General features: G+C 49.9%; 1 protein-coding gene across 2 annotated transcripts in view; it reads right to left on the reverse strand.

Moving 5' to 3' along the window:
• Window positions 1-1557: 1557 nt before the first annotated feature.
• Window positions 1558-18092, reverse strand: part of LOC137538314 (protein CBFA2T3-like) — a 386498-nt gene continuing 369963 nt past the window's right edge. The window contains exon 13 of one of the 2 annotated variants that reach the window (XM_068260399.1): window positions 1558-6524. In XM_068260399.1, coding sequence (XP_068116500.1) covers window positions 6267-6524 — 258 coding nt within the window. In that variant the 3' untranslated portion in view covers window positions 1558-6266. The remainder of the gene's footprint in view (window positions 6525-18092) is intronic. The other variant, XM_068260400.1, reaches the window with a different exon arrangement.

The following is an 18092-nucleotide window of genomic DNA, read 5'->3' on the forward strand; positions in this document are numbered from 1 at the left end:
AGTAAACCTAATCAGAGGATTGGGAAGATGTAGAAGTCAAACTGTTGGAGAACAGAACAGTTGTTGTTAAGTATCCCTTTAAATTAAGTCAATACTGCTTAAACAAAAGATGGTGCTTAAATGTATTACTCTACTGGCTTTGAGGTTACTTAGCTCTTTAATTATCAGTATAGAAAACATCTGACCTGGTGATCTCTTTTAAAGGGAACCTGAACTGATAGGCGTATGGAGGCGGCCATGTTTATGTCCAGTTGCCTGGCTGTCCTGCTGATCTTTCTGGCATCAGTAGTGTCTGAATCAACCACCTGAGACATGCATGCAGGTAGTTTTTTCAGATTTTGCAGGGTCTAGGACAGGCATGGGCAAACTTGGCCCTCCAGGTGTTAAGGAACTACAAGTCCCACAATGCATTGCAGGAGTCTGACAGCCACAGTCATGATTCATAAAGGCAAATGCATTGTGGGACTTGTAGTTCCGTAACAGCTGGAGGGCCAAGTTTGCCCATTCCTGGTCTAGGACTAGGAGTATTAGAGGCAGAATTAGAACTCCATAATACAATGAATACAAGTGACCTCCAAGATACCGGGATCAGTTTTTTACATTTATTTACTACATGGCTTTTATGTCTTTAAAAACGTGTTGCCTGAGTTTAAATGTGTTTTTGGAAGGTGTTTTTACATGTCCTTCTGTGCTAACAAAGATAAGGACCTTCTCCCAGGCATATCCCAAGCATTCTATCGTTCTTCCAGGGGATTAGGCCTCTAATAATTCTGTTAAAGTCAATTGACATCCTAACTTCTAATTGGTGTTTTTAGCAATTCCAACATCTAATTGACAATGAATACGTATAAGTGTCAGCTCTCCTGCCCAGTCCAATTATGCTTCCTAAAATTCCCCTGTAACACATTTCCACAAAATGCAAGAAACATCCTACGGTAATAAATAAATAATAATATCACAGATCCTCATTAGGAGTGAGACTGGAGAAACGGTTTCTGCAGCAACCAATCAAATCCTCCTCTCCAGGCTCCTGCACGGCATGGAGGGAAGAAACTGATTGGTGGATATAAACAGGGCAGAGTTTGTGCCATAGGATCACTGTGGTCATAATGGATGCAGACAGCATTATATAGGTACATCTGCATGGTTTTGGTTGTGAAATGTCAAATCTCTAATACTCTATAGCCCAGGGTTGTTTTTAGGTGTAGACCTACCATGGCAGATGCCCAGGGTGACAGCTGCTGGAGGGGGCACCAAGGAACTATTCTTAGCAAACTATGCTTTACGGATTCTAATAGACAACTGTTGGTTCCATTAAGATTGCAATGAATGGTAATTTGAACATCTAAATTCTACTATTGATTAACATAATATTTTAACCTGTTAATACCCAGACTTCACACAAATAGTGTAATGTCTTAAAGAGAACCTGTAAGGTAAAAAAAAGTGCCTCTACCTCAGGAGGGGGAAGTCTCTGGAGCCTCCCCCATCCTCCTGTGTAGCACCAATCCAGTGCTGCCCCCCCCCCCCCCCCCCGAAAAAAAAATTTTTCACGAAAGGAAAGGGAAACACTCATTAGGGTCCAGAGGCTTCTCCCTCTCGAGGTAAATATCCCCCAGAGGCACTTTTTTTTTTTAATTACAGGTTCTCTTTAATAAAGTGGTTACACACCTCTCAACATTTATTGGAGGGACTTGTTATGTGGGTGAGGTGTGTCTGGCCTGGTAATGATAATACATATATATCCTTCATAGACTTGTTTTGAAAAACAATATTTTTGTATCTAACGTATCAATTCGTCATGGTTGTCTGCAAAGAAAATTAATCTACAGACTTCATATTCAGAAGTTTAGGGGGTGGAGGGGCAGGTAACAGCTGACTTGCCTTGGGCCAGAAACAGCCCTGCTATAACATACATCTATTGTTCTCCTTACTGACGTGGTCACTCGCTCCTGATTAACCCACTCAGCAGCTGCATCCAGAAAAGACAAGAAATGAGCTGTACTGCAGTGACAAGCACATTCTGTCCAACACTTTGCTTCTATACCGTTTATATTCACTTTTCAACCTGATTGCTGTCAGAATTTGCTTTAATTTTGAGTTTAATTAGCATTTAAAGCCCAAAAATTTTTCAGTATTAAAATAAGTGAAGGGATTTAATCTTTCTTTGTTTGTGTCGGATGTCTCCTTTAACTCCCTTTTGTTGCCAGTGACAGGAAATGAGTGCATTGCTCCGGGTGAGCCCGAAACAGCAACAAAAGGTTTCCTTTATCCCCAGACAGAATTATCCCCACCCCCGTCAGGTTTTTATTGCTGTCTGAGTGCTGGAACCCACTAGAGCGTTTTTTTTAAGAGTTTAGGGAGCTCTTTAAATCGCTAGCGATTTCTCTAAATGCTCTGCCAATGTAAATGGATGGGACAGATCCCGCTAAAGAGATTGCGATTAAGGAAATTGAAATCGCAGGACATGCAGCATTTTGGGAGCGTTGCCATACTAATGAATTGTATAGGAACAGGGAATTCGTTCAAAAAATTGCTTGCAAAGCGCTATCACAAATCGCTAGTGATTGCGCTTTGTGCTTTCTAGTGGGTTTCAGGCCTAAAAGCGACTTCCTCGCTCACTGCTGTGATATTGCCCAAGACAGGAATCTGCACTAAAACTGGATGATCTGGAGGTTGTGGCTGCGTCCAAAATAAAAGAAAGAAGAGAAATAAACTGGAGATGTTCTGTAAGAGCTCTCAGCCAATCATGAATGTCGCAGGCTCAGGTCACATGGAAGATGGCGTTTATATGCACTGTCAGACAATGAAATAAATAAGCTGGTAGTATATTTGCAGAATAGGTTTTTTTATGGCATTGCTGCACACAGAACAGGTTTATCAGGAACTCTATTTAGGAGGAGAGTCTGAGGACAACCAGGTTCTCCGCTCTTGTGAGCTGCACAGCGGGCGGCTGAAAGAGAGAAGCTGCTTGTGATGGACCACCGTCCTTCAAACACCGAGTCAAACCTTGTGAGAGCTTCCATGTCACACAGTTGGGCTTTCTCATGAAACGAACTGCCTGTTTTACAAATGCACTCCTGGGTCAGTGATCTACAGGTATTACCACTGGGATCTGCTGCAAGATTGTGCATTGTGTGGCCTTCTCCTGGCATATGGCTGTCTATCTTCAGAGCTAGGGCCGGGGCATCATTCCTAGTTCCTGCTAGTCTATGTGTAGTGTGGCCTCCTCCTGGCATACAGCTGTCTATCTTCAGAGCTAAGACCAGAGCACCACTACCTAGTTCCTCTCAGCTTGTGTGTAGTGTGGTTTCCTCCTGGCATACGACCGTCTACCTTCAGAGCTAAGACCAGGGCACCACTACCTAGTTCCTGCCAGCCTATGTGTAGTGTGGCCTCCTCCTGCCATACAGCCGTCTACCTTCAGAGCTAAGACCAGAGCACCACTACCTAGTTCCTGCCAGCCTATGTGTAGTGTGGCCTCCTCCTGCCATACAGCCGTCTACCTTCAGAGCTAAGACCAGAGCACCACTACCTAGTTCCTGCCAGCCTATGTGTAGTGTGGCCTCCACCTGCCATACGGCCGTCTACCTTCAGAGCTAGGACCAGGGCACCACTACCTAGTTCCTCTCAGCTTGTGTGTAGTGTGGCCTCCTCTCGGCATATGGCTGTCTACCTTCAGAGCTGGTAAGACCAGGGCACCACTACCTAGTTCTTCTCAGCTTGTGTGTAGTATGGCCTCCTCCTGGCATACAGCTGTCTACCTTCAGAGCTAGGACCAGATCGCCACTACCTAGTTCCTGCCAGTCTATGTGTGTGTGGTTTCCTCCTGGCACACGGCTGTCTACCTTCAGAGCTAAGACCAGGGCACTATTCCTAGCTCCTGCCAACTTATGTGGACTTTGGCCTCCTCCTGGCATACAGCTGTCTACCTTCAGAGCTAGGACCAGAGCACCACTACCTACTTCCTCCCAGCTTGTGTGTAGTATGGCCTCCTCCTGGCATACGGCTGTCTACCTTCAGAGCTCATACCAGGGCATCACTACCTAGTTCCTGCCAGTCTATGTGTAGTGTGGTTTCCTCCTGGCATACGGCCGTCTACCTTCAGAGCTAAGACCAGAACACCACTACCTAGTTCCTCTCAGCTTGTGTGTAGTGTGGCCTCCTTCCGGCATATGGCTGTCTACCTTCAGAGCTAGGACCAGAGCACCACTACCTAGTTCCTGCCAGTCTATGTGTGTGTGGTTTCCTCCTGGCACACGGCTGTCTACCTTCAGAGCAAAGACCAGGGCACTATTCCTAGCTCCTGCCAACTTATGTGGACTTTGGCCTCCTCCTGCCACTTTAATACATCCAGGACAATTTCAAAGCCTAAATTTTCTTCTGCGGTAAAACTGGCCAGGAGATGCCTTTGTAAATCAGGCCCCGTGCCGAAGATTACTAAGGAAGTCACCATCCTGCACAGTCACCTTGTCCCATTTGCTGTAACAGGATAAATAGCTTCATTCCATGACATCATAGACACTTAAAGGAAAACACAAACCATTCAGATTGACTTTGCTTTTCATGACAATAAACCAAAACAAAAGTGGAATATCCCTTTAAATGTGACTGGATCACACTGCAGTGCGCAGGCTGCTACTCAACTCTTGAACTGCTTTGGTGGCCATACATTTAATAGCTTCCACACCCTTTTACTTATCCAAAAGGAGTGCAGTACCCATCTGCATTCTGGTTCCTAGGGGCGGGGGTCATGTGACATGGCTGACCAGTTGGGCCACAGCTACTAGTGGCTTGGACTTGTCACTGGTTACTGTAATGTTCTCTAGGTACTGAGACTACTCACTAGGAATTAGCTTTCAGTAGGAGTGACTGTTGCCAAAATGTCAGTTGCTACCTGCAGTTGCCCAGGTGGTGGTCTTTCTAAGAAACGACAGTCGCTCCTAATGAGAGTCTATTGCTAACGGCTAGCATCAGCATTGGCTGACTACCCACAGGGACAAACCCCAGCCCTTAGCGACTAGTGGCAAGAAGTCACCATGTGACACGCCCGCATCTCAGCTCGTTTCTCCCTGTTACAGCCTTGTTGTGACAATTGTGCCTTTGCACGGTTTCTGGGCTGCGTTCCTTGCGCGCTCTCTTAGCATTACTGGCGCTTTGTGTCTATAACTTTGCAGCTAACTCCCCTGTCCATCAGTAGCCTTGCACTTATCATATTGCACTCGTGTCCCCTACACGGGAATTCTTCTGTGGTTTTTTTTTATAAATAGAAAATAAAAGACAAAAAAAGACTGTACAATTTTGCCAAACGTGGGCTTAAAGTCTATGAACCAGGTGGGCTCCCGGATTCACCTCCCACCTTGAGTGTGTTGGCCATGACTGTTCACGAAGTATTCTATTTGGGGTAATGGCGCATGCCGCAAAGGCAAGCGGAGGTTGGGTGGAGCAGAGACGCCGATACGCAAAAACGTCACTGTCTGTCTGTACAGGACAGAAATGGCGCCTCCAGTTGTCTATTTTTAAATCCCTCTTGGACAAACCAAGCGCTGGACTTGAACTTTGGGGTCCTGAACAGCGGAGCAACACGTGAGGTGTGTTTGCTACAAGAGAGGTAGAGGAGGAAGTTTATCTGGAAGTGCAGCCAGTGGTGGTGCCTCCTCAGAGCAGTCCTTTCTTCAGCATTGGTTTGGATGAGGTGTCTTCCTCTAGCTGCTGGGCACCCAGCAGGACTCCCAGAATCCTTTGCGGTTTCCTGTTCTCTCCAGGAAGCCCCCTCCCACTCCTCTTGACCATGCTTTGGCAGGGCTGGTGAAGGAAAAAGCTTGGGTTAGGGGTTATTATCATTTTTGGACTTCTTTTAAAGAGGTGTTCTTGGTGTTTGGACATTTCTTGGCTGTCTAGCAAGGTAGTTTTCATATTTATACTTTCCTTTTTTATTTTTTTGGATTTCCATTTCATTTAAAGCCAAAGATTTCAGAGAAGTTTTTGCCCCGAGACTTGATCTTCTAAATTGGACCCCTGTCTAGGGATTTTTACTCCAATATTAAAAGCCAAGACGGGGCTTTTTGTAACATATAGCTTCTTTGTGGGTCAAAGCCAATCCACACTGACACACAGTGTCCTCCTAACCACCCAAGAAGACACAAGAGAAGGTATAGGCTTGATGGGCACTAGCAGATGCCAATAGTGAGGTTGTCTAAAGCGGCCACCTGTGCGTCGAAAGTGGTTGGTCTCCGTCCTAAGATTTTCGGCATGTGAGGTCTCTGCTAGCGGGAGGCTGAGTCCAGGAGGAGAGGCGTGGCAGGGGTCCCAGACCGAGAGGCGGAGCTACTTGCAGTGGGGCTGGCTGCAGGCGTTGCGGGGGTGGTTGGTGCTGGTGGTGCACTGGGAGGGTGATGCATGGATTGGCCACATACGTGATGATGTTTCTCCCAGTCTTTGTGCTGGCAGAAAGAACCACAGTATCGGGCTGTGTTGCAACCACTGCAGGTCTCACTGGCTTTTCGGCCGCAGTTCCAACAGCTCTGAAAAGAAAGAGAGAAGCGACTCAATACAAAGGCCACATTCAACTGAGACACAAACATGTTAGAACCCAACTAAACCTGAACATGGCTGATTTAGATGAAGGAGTGTGGAAGCACCATCTGTTTGGTTTATTGGGGGCCACCGTAGACCACAATGTAATTTGTGGCTATGGCAACACCAAGTAATTTGGGCTATTTGCAGTGGCGGGGGTGAGTAATCCGGTGCCTGGGGTTCAGCTACATAAGCAGCACGGTGGCATAGTGGTTGGCGCTCCTGCCTTGCAGCGCTGGGTCTCTGGTTCGGATCCCAACCTGGGCACTATCTGCATGTAGTTTGTATGTTCCCCCGTGTCTAGGTGGGTTTCTTCTGGGCACTCTAGTTTTCTCCCACATCCCAAAACCATATGGATATGTTAATTTGCTTCCCCCTGAATTGCCCCTAGACTATGAAACATACACTACATGATACACACATACATAGACATATAACTATGGTGGGGATTAGATTGTGAGCTCCTCTGAGGAACAGTTAGTGACAAGACAATATACTCTGTACAGCGCTGCGTAATATGTCGGCGCTATTTAAATACTAAATAATATTAATAATCAGCTGCGGAACTGCGCTCACAATGTGTTTGGCATACAGTAGGTAGGGGGCGTATGTAGGGCAGTGTTAAGATTAGATGGAGGGGGGGGGGGCGCGTTAGTGTTAGGATTACATGGAGGAGGCTTAGTGTTAAGGTGGCCATCAATTGTACAATTTTTGGCAAAATATATTTTTCAATAAGATCATTCAGATCGAAAGAAAAGGTCATATTCAATAGATGGTGATGGTCATGTCTAGGAGAAGTCATGGAGAAGCATGTGATTTGTTTGATCAGCTGATGTATTTGTGAGAACGCGGAAGAGCCGCCGCCATGATCCGGCGGCAGGCGGCTCCTTCCGCGTACAGACGCTTGCCACACACGGAGAGGCTGCCGCCTCTCCTCTGCATGAGGCGGCTCTCTCCGGGCAAGCGTCGGCAGGGCACGCAGAAACCGCCGCGTGGGACGCGGCGGTTGCTGCCCATAACCCCGCTGCGGAGACTCCGCAGAGCGGGGCAGCTGGAGCTGGGACATGTAGTCCCTCAGGAGTAAGAGTGACGCGCGCGCGCGCACTCAGACATAATTTATGACTTCCTGAGGAGAGTCAGCTGACCAGGCTGGTCAGCTGACGCCAGCACCTCTCCCTATTGGTTCAGCACTTAGGGAGGTGCTGAAAGGCATTTAGGTATATATATTGCCGGCTGTTCATTTGTTCCTTGTCTGGCGTTGCGTTCACATACGTGGGAGCACCCAGATCCGTTAGTCAGATCCGTTAGTGTGCCGGGACCAGCTGGAGCTGTAATCCTACACTAAGCTAGATTTTGTTGATAGCTTAAAGTACTAGTTTGATTGTGATTATATGTTATGACCTTTGCCTCCCTCGACTATCCTTCTGAACTCTGACCTTGTACCTCGTTATTCTGATACCTGTTGCCGAACCCTGCCTGTACCTAGACTCCGCCTCTGCCTCCTGATTTTGTACTCCGATATTTCTGATACCTGTTGCCAAACCCTGCCTGCACCTAGACTCCGCCTCTGCCTACTGTATCTGTACCTTATCTGTCAGTGTGTTTACGACTTGGCTTGCCCGACCTCGAGAACCGACCTCACGATTGGAGGCGGTTCCTTGTCCCATTAGTGACACTTGCGCCTGAGTGTCACTTTCGGACTTTCCTTCCCACTGTAAGTCTGACTCCTCCCGTCTCGGAGAGCTCAGACCTGTGGAAGGAATCTGTGCAGTTCTCCTTGCTGCACTGAGGCTTGTCCTCCATATTACTGTTGCACCAATCACTACACTCTACTCAGGTGGCCAGAGGTTAGCTAGTATATTGGATTATCGGTGATACTGCAGATCACATATAATCTGATATACGTCTGTATTTCCCGTGATACTGCAGTTCACCGGTAATCAGACCTCTCTGTGCTTCACCGAGCGTTACAGTATTTCTAAGGTTCTGATTTGCTGCGATCACATGATCTTGACTAGCAAATAAGAGGCTTGCATATCTGTCACGTAACCACACTGATCACATGCTTCTCCATGACTTTTTTCTAGACACAACCATCACTAATCAGAGACTTCCATATCTGTCACCTGACCACACTGATCACATGCTTCTCCATGACTTCTCCTAGACACGAACTAGGAAAACAATGGTCCACCAGCCTCAGGATATGTGATACAAATTCCTCGGGGAGTCCTACTAGGATGAGGGGTCCATCACACCTCTCAATGTATACAGTCTCGAAAGCAGAACACTCCATACAGGACTTGACCCTCCAGGGATGTAATATCCAATTTTGTATTTTATTTCATTGTTGCGGATATAAAAAGTATACAAAGATAGCACGACGTTTCGGGCAGTGGCCCTTTCTCAAGTGCTTAAACTTCTGACACAATCATACAACATATATAGACTTGGACAACACACCACACCCAAAGCATTGGGGGGCAGGCACATACTCCAAAGAATTGTAACCCTTTCCAGGGTAAAGAGTGGCTACTCTTTACCCTGGAAAGGGTTAAAATTCTTTGAAGTATGTGCCCGCCCCCCAATGCTTTGGGTGTGGTGTGTTGTCCAAGTCTATATATGTTGTTTGATTGTATCTATCTATGTCTATATATGTTGTACGAGGAATTTGTATCACATATCCTGAGGCTGGTGGACCATTGTTTTCCTAGTTCGTGTCTAGGAGAAGTCATGGAGAAGCATGTGATCCGCAACAATGAAATAAAATACAAAATTGGATATTACATCCCTGGAGGGTCGAGTCCTGTATGCAGTGTTCTCCTAGACACGACCATCACTAATCAGAGACTTACATATCTGTCACCTGACCAGACTGATCACATGCTTCTCCATGACTTCTCCTAGACACGCCTTTCACTAATCAGAGACTTACATATCTATCACCTGACCACACTGATCACATGCTTCTCCATGACTTCTCCTAGACACGACCATCACTAATCAGAGACTTACATATGTCACCTGACCACACTGATCACATGCTTCTCCATGACTTCTCCTAGACACGCCTATCACTAATCAGAGACTTACATATCTATCACCTGACCACACTGATCACATGCTTCTCCATGACTTCTCCTAGACACGACCATCATTAATCAGAGACTTACATATCTGTCACCTGACCACACTGATCACATGCTTCTCCATGACTTCTCCTAGACACGACCATCACTAATCAGAGACTTACATATCTATCACCTGACCAGACTGATCACATGCTTCTCCATGACTTCTCCTAGACACGACCATCACTAATCAGAGATTTACATATCTATCACCTGACCACACTGATCACATGCTTCTCCATGACTTCTCCTAGACACGCCCATCACTAATCAGAGACTTACATATCTATCACCTGACCACACTGATCACATGCTTCTCAGTGACCTCTCCTAGACACGACCATCACTAATCAGAGACTTACATATCTATCACCTGACCACACTGATCACATGCTTCTCCATGACTTCTCCTAGACACGCCCATCACTAATCAGAGACTTACATATCTATCACCTGACCAGACTGATCACATGCTTCTCCATGACTTCTCCTAGACACGACCATCACTAATCAGACTTACATATCTATCACCTGACCACACTGATCACATGCTTCTCCATGACTTCTCCTAGACATGATCATCAGTAATCAGAGACTTACATATCTATCACCTGACCAGACTGATCACATGCTTCTCCATGACTTCTCCTAGACACGACCATCACTAATCAGACTTACATATCTATCACCTGACCACACTGATCACATGCTTCTCCATGACTTCTCCTAGACACGGCCATCACTAATCAGAGACTTACATATCTTTCACCTGACCAGACTGATCACATGCTTCTCCATGAATTTTCCCAGACATGATCATCACGATTAATCAACCCACACCACAAATCCAACTCGCAATCATATCTAGACCAGTTATGATCTATCTATTAAAAAAAAATCTTTAGGGAAATGATTGATAATGTGGTCGGTCTGAATCAATTAGTCCCATGATCTGTAACATTGCTAATCTTCCAACTATCAAACAGATTTTCGGCAGGATCCAGCTCCCAGATTACCAGGGGCCTCTATTAAATGTACGCGAATTTTGAAACCAATCATGATTATTAACATAAATTATATGTTTGACTTTTGAGATTGAAGTTTATGTGGTTGCGCACCAATCCATACAGGTTGTAGACAAGGGCTGGGCAAACTTGGCCAGTACGTACTGATTGGCTGGTATGTACTGATGGCATGTCACATGACGTCGCTGTGGCCATGGAGATCTGACAGAGGAAGTGGCAATCATATGAGTTAACCCTCTCACTTAAGTCCCTTGCAATTCGTAAGGGAGGGCGGAGAGGAATTTGGCCGCCCAGCAGTGGGTCGGATTCACAGTGCATATGGGCCAGATATGGTCCGTGGGCCGTAGTTTGATCAACACTGCTGTAGACCTTTTACAGTCTATTATCTCCTTTCCATAGAGTTGAGGTCTTACCATATTCACCATATATTTCCTGCGAGTTACAAAGCTCCCTGGACTCATGGGAAATTAAAACGTTTGTGCTCGATAGTCTGAGTTTAATGTAAAAAAAAACCAAAAGCATATAAGTAATAGTATGTGTAGCAGCAATACACTATAGAACCTCCCTGCTATCTAATTTTCCCATTTTCAACTTGATCTCTAAAATTTGTACAGAAGCCATTTTGGTGTGACCTATAATGTAGTTCATTCAGCTGCCAACAAAAATAAATAATAAAATGTTTAATTTAAACTTTTCAGCTCTATTTTATTAGCAGCATCGGGTAGCATACAGATCAGTTTGCGTGAATATGATGGAGCCCAATGCACTGTGGACTCGATGCTAGAAGGTGAATGGGCACATTGCTGTGTGATAATTTGCTAATGTCATAATGCACTGCAGTGCCCATAGTGTGAACCGCTGCCTATCTCCCTGTGTTACACCGCTGCCTATCTCCCTGTGTTACACAGCTGCCTATCTCCCTGTGTTACACAGCTGCCTATCTCCCTGTGTTACACCGCTGCCTATCTCCCTGTGTTACACCGCCACCTATCTCCCTGTGTTACACCGCCACCTATCTCCCTGTGTTACACCGCCACCTATCTCCCTGTGTTACACCGCCACCTATCTCCCTGTGTTACACCGCCACCTATCCCCCTGTGTTACACCGCCACCTATCCCCGTGTTACACCGCCACCTATCTCCCTGTGTTACACCGCCACCTATCTCCCTGTGTTACACCGCCACCTATCCCCCCTGTGTTACACCGCCACCTATCCCTCCTGTGTTACACCGCCACCTATCCCCCTGTGTTACACCGCCACCTATCCCCGTGTTACACCGCTTCCTATCTCCTGTGTTACACCGCCACCTATCCCCTGTGTTACACCGCCACCTATCCCCCTGTGTTACACCGCCACCTATCCCCGTGTTACACCGCTTCCTATCTCCTGTGTTACACCGCCACCTATCCCCTGTGTTACACCGCTTCCTATCCCCTGTGTTACACCGCCACCTATCTCCCTGTGTTACACCGCCACCTATCTCCTGTGTTACACCGCCACCTATCCCCCTGTGTTACACCGCCACCTATCTCCCTGTGTTACACCGCCACCTATCTCCTGTGTTACACCGCCACCTATCTCCCTGTGTTACACCGCCACCTATCCCCCTGTGTTACACCGCCACCTATCTCCCTGTGTTACTCCGCCACCTATCTCCCTGTGTTACACCGCCACCTATCTCCCTGTGTTACTCCGCCACCTATCCCCTGTGTTACACCGCCACCTATCCCCTGTGTTACACCGCCACCTATCTCCCTGTGTTACACCGCCACCTATCCCCCTGTGTTACACCGCCACCTATCTCCCTGTGTTACTCCGCCACCTATCTCCCTGTGTTACACCGCCACCTATCTCCCTGTGTTACACCGCCACCTATCTCCCTGTGTTACACCGCCACCTATCTCCCTGTGTTACACCGCCACCTATCCCCTGTGTTACACCGCTGCCTATCTCCCTGTGTTACACCGCCACCTATCCCCCTGTGTTACACCGCCACCTATCCCCCTGTGTTACACCGCCACCTATCTCCCTGTGTTACACCGCCACCTATCTCCCTGTGTTACACCGCCACCTATCCCCCTGTGTTACACCGCCACCTATCCCCCTGTGTTACACCGCCACCTATCTCCCTGTGTTACACCGCCACCTATCCCCCTGTGTTACACCGCCACCTATCCCCCCTGTGTTACACCGCCACCTATCCCCCTGTGTTACACAGTCACCTATCCCCCTGTGTTACACCGCCACCTATCCCCTTGTGTTACACCGCCACCTATCTCCCTGTGTTACACCGCCACCTATCTCCCTGTGTTACACCGCCACCTATCCCCTGTGTTACACCGCCACCTATCCCCCTGTGTTACACCGCCACCTATCTCCCTGTGTTACACCGCCACCTATCCCCGTGTTACACCGCCACCTATCTCCCTGTGTTACACCGCCACCTATCTCCCTGTGTTACACCGCCAACTATCCCCCTGTGTTACACCGCTGCCTATCTCCCTGTGTTACACCGCTGCCTATCTCCCTGTGTTACACCGCTGCCTATCTCCCTGTGTTACACCGCCACCTATCTCCCTGTGTTACACCGCCACCTATCTCCCTGTGTTACACCGCCGCCTATCTCCCTGTGTTACACCGCCACCTATCTCCCTGTGTTACTCCGCCACCTATCTCCCTGTGTTACACCGCCACCTATCTCCCTGTGTTACACCGCCACCTATCTCCCTGTGTTACACCGCCACCTATCCCCCCTGTGTTACACCGCCACCTATCCCCCTGTGTTACACCGCCACCTATCCCCCTGTGTTACACCGCCACCTATCCCCGTGTTACACCGCCACCTATCTCCCTGTGTTACACCGCCACCTATCTCCCTGTGTTACACCGCCACCTATCTCCCTGTGTTACACCGCCACCTATCTCCCTGTGTTACACCGCCACCTATCCCCGTGTTACACCGCCACCTATCTCCCTGTGTTACACCGCCGCCTATCTCCCTGTGTTACACCGCCACCTATCCCCCCTGTGTTACACCGCCACCTATCCCCCTGTGTTACACCGCCACCTATCTCCCTGTGTTACACCGCCACCTATCTCCCTGTGTTACACCGCCACCTATCTCCCTGTGTTACACCGCCACCTATCCCCTGTGTTACACCGCCACCTATCCCCCTGTGTTACACCGCCACCTATCTCCCTGTGTTACACCGCCACCTATCCCCCCTGTGTTACACCGCCACCTATCCCCCCTGTGTTACACCGCCGCCTATCTCCCTGTGTTACACCGCCACCTATCTCCCTGTGTTACACCGCCACCTATCTCCCTGTGTTACACCGCCACCTATCTCCCTGTGTTACACCGCCACCTATCCCCCCTGTGTTACACCGCCACCTATCCCCCCTGTGTTACTCCGCCACCTATCTCCCTGTGTTACACCGCGTCCTATCTCCTGTGTTACACCGCCACCTATCTCCCTGTGTTACACCGCCAACTATCCCCTGTGTTACACCGCCACCTATCTCCTGTGTTACACCGCCACCTATCTCCCTGTGTTACACCGCCACCTATCTCCCTGTGTTACACCGCCACCTATCTCCCTGTGTTACACCGCCAACTATCCCCTGTGTTACACCGCCACCTATCCCCCTGTGTTACACCGCCACCTATCCCCCTGTGTTACACCGCCACCTATCTCCTGTGTTACACCGCCACCTATCTCCCTGTGTTACACCGCCACCTATCTCCCTGTGTTACACCGCCACCTATCTCCCTGTGTTACACCGCCAACTATCCCCTGTGTTACACCGCCACCTATCCCCCTGTGTTACACCGCCACCTATCCCCCCTGTGTTACACCGCCACCTATCTCCCTGTGTTACACCGCCACCTATCTCCCTGTGTTACACCGCCAACTATCCCCCTGTGTTACACCGCCACCTATCTCCTGTGTTACACCGCCACCTATCTCCCTGTGTTACACCGCCACCTATCTCCCTGTGTTACACCGCCACCTATCTCCCTGTGTTACACCGCCAACTATCCCCTGTGTTACACCGCCACCTATCCCCCTGTGTTACACCGCCACCTATCCCCCTGTGTTACACCGTCACCTATCCCCCCTGTGTTACACCGCCACCTATCTCCCTGTGTTACACCGCCACCTATCTCCCTGTGTTACACCGCCAACTATCCCCTGTGTTACACCGCCACCTATCTCCCTGTGTTACACCGCCACCTATCCCCCTGTGTTACACCGTCACCTATCCCCCCTGTGTTACACCGCCACCTATCTCCCTGTGTTACTCCGCCACCTATCCCCTGTGTTACACCGCCACCTATCCCCTGTGTTACACCGCCACCTATCCCCCTGTGTTACACCGCCACCTATCCCCTGTGTTACACAGTCACCTATCCCCTGTGTTACACCGCCACCTATCCCCTGTGTTACACCGCCACCTATCTCCCTGTGTTACACCGCCACCTATCCCCCTGTGTTACACCGCCACCTATCCCCTGTGTTACACCGCCACCTATCCCCCCTGTGTTACACCGCCACCTATCCCCCCTGTGTTACACCGACACCTATCCCCCTGTGTTACACCGCTTCCTATCTCCTGTGTTACACCGCCACCTATCTCCCTGTGTTACACCGCCACCTATCTCCCTGTGTTACACCGCCACCTATCCCCCCTGTGTTACACCGCCACCTATCCCCCCTGTGTTACACCGCCACCTATCTCCCTGTGTTACTCCACCACCTATCTCCCTGTGTTACACCGCCACCTATCTCCCTGTGTTACACCGCCACCTATCTCCCTGTGTTACACCGCCACCTATCCCCCCTGTGTTACACCGCCACCTATCTCCCTGTGTTACACCGCCACCTATCTCCCTGTGTTACACCGCCACCTATCTCCCTGTGTTACACCGCCACCTATCTCCCTGTGTTACACCGCCACCTATCTCCCTGTGTTACACCGCCACCTATCCCCCCTGTGTTACACCGCCACCTATCTCCCTGTGTTACACCGCCACCTATCCCCCTGTGTTACACCGCCACCTATCCCCTGTGTTACACCGCCACCTATCCCCCCTGTGTTACACCGCCACCTATCCCCCCTGTGTTACACCGCCACCTATCCCCCTGTGTTACACCGCCACCTATCCCCCCTGTGTTACACCGCCACCTATCCCCCTGTGTTACACCGCCACCTATCTCCCTGTGTTACACCGCCACCTATCCCCTGTGTTACACCGCCACCTATCTCCCTGTGTTACACCGCCACCTATCTCCCTGTGTTACACCGCCACCTATCTCCCTGTGTTACACCTCCACCTATCTCCCTGTGTTACACCGCCACCTATCCCCCTGTGTTACACTGCCACCTATCTCCCTGTGTTACACCGCCACCTATCTCCCTGTGTTACACCGCCACCTATCTCCCTGTGTTACACCGCTTCCTATCTCCTGTGTTACACCGCCACCTATCTCCCTGTGTTACACCGCCACCTATCCCCCCTGTGTTACACCGCCGCCTATCTCCCTGTGTTACACCGCCGCCTATCTCCCTGTGTTACACCGCCACCTATCCCCCTGTGTTACACCGCCACCTATCTCCTGTGTTACACCGCCACCTATCTCCCTGTGTTACACCGCCACCTATCCCCCTGTGTTACACCGCCTCCTATCTCCTGTGTTACACCGCCACCTATCTCCCTGTGTTACACCGCCACCTATCCCCCTGTGTTACACCGCCACCTATCTCCCTGTGTTACACCGCCACCTATCTCCCTGTGTTACACCGCCACCTATCTCCCTGTGTTACACCTCCACCTATCTCCCTGTGTTACACCGCCACCTATCTCCCTGTGTTACACCGCCACCTATCTCCCTGTGTTACACCGCCACCTATCCCCGTGTTACACCGCCTCCTATCCCCTGTGTTAAACCGCCACCTATCCCCCCTGTGTTACACCGCCACCTATCCCCCCTGTGTTACACCGCCACCTATCCCCCTGTGTTACACCGCCACCTATCCCCCTGTGTTACACCGCCACCTATCCCCGTGTTACACCGCTTCCTATCTCCTGTGTTACACCGCCACCTATCTCCCTGTGTTACACCGCCACCTATCCCCCTGTGTTACACCGCCACCTATCCCCTGTGTTACACCGCCACCTATCTCCCTGTGTTACACCGCCACCTATCCCCCTGTGTTACACCGCCACCTATCTCCCTGTGTTACACCGCCACCTATCCCCCTGTGTTACACCGCCACCTATCCCCTGTGTTACACCGCCACCTATCTCCCTGTGTTACACCGCCACCTATCCCCCTGTGTTACACCGCTACCTATCTCCCTGTGTTACACCGCCACCTATCTCCCTGTGTTACACCGCTTCCTATCTCCTGTGTTACACCGCCACCTATCTCCCTGTGTTACACCGCCACCTATCCCCCCTGTGTTACACCGCCACCTATCTCCCTGTGTTACACCGCCGCCTATCTCCCTGTGTTACACCGCCACCTATCCCCCTGTGTTACACCGCCACCTATCTCCTGTGTTACACCGCCACCTATCCCCCTGTGTTACACCGCCTCCTATCTCCTGTGTTACACCGCCACCTATCTCCCTGTGTTACACCGCCACCTATCCCCCTGTGTTACACCGCCACCTATCTCCCTGTGTTACACCGCCACCTATCTCCCTGTGTTACACCGCCACCTATCTCCCTGTGTTACACCTCCACCTATCTCCCTGTGTTACACCGCCACCTATCTCCCTGTGTTACACCGCCACCTATCTCCCTGTGTTACACCGCCACCTATCTCCCTGTGTTACACCGCCACCTATCTCCCTGTGTTACACCGCCACCTATCCCCCCTGTGTTACACCGCCACCTATCCCCGTGTGTTACACCGCCACCTATCCCCCTGTGTTACACCGCCACCTATCTCCCTGTGTTACACCGCCACCTATCTCCCTGTGTTACACCGCCACCTATCCCCTGTGTTACACCGCCACCTATCCCCCTGTGTTACACCGCCACCTATCCCCTGTGTTACACCGCCACCTATCTCCCTGTGTTACACCGCCACCTATCCCCTGTGTTACACCGCCACCTATCCCCCTGTGTTACACCGCCACCTATCTCCCTGTGTTACACCGCCACCTATCCCCCCTGTGTTACACCGCCACCTATCTCCCTGTGTTACACCGCCACCTATCCCCTGTGTTACACCGCCACCTATCCCCCTGTGTTACACCGCCACCTATCCCCTGTGTTACACCGCCACCTATCCCCTGTGTTACACCGCCACCTATCTCCCTGTGTTACACCGCCACCTATCTCC

The sequence above is a fragment of the Hyperolius riggenbachi genome, chromosome 11, assembly GCF_040937935.1.
Source record: "Hyperolius riggenbachi isolate aHypRig1 chromosome 11, aHypRig1.pri, whole genome shotgun sequence".
Taxonomy (NCBI): Eukaryota; Metazoa; Chordata; class Amphibia; order Anura; family Hyperoliidae; genus Hyperolius; species Hyperolius riggenbachi.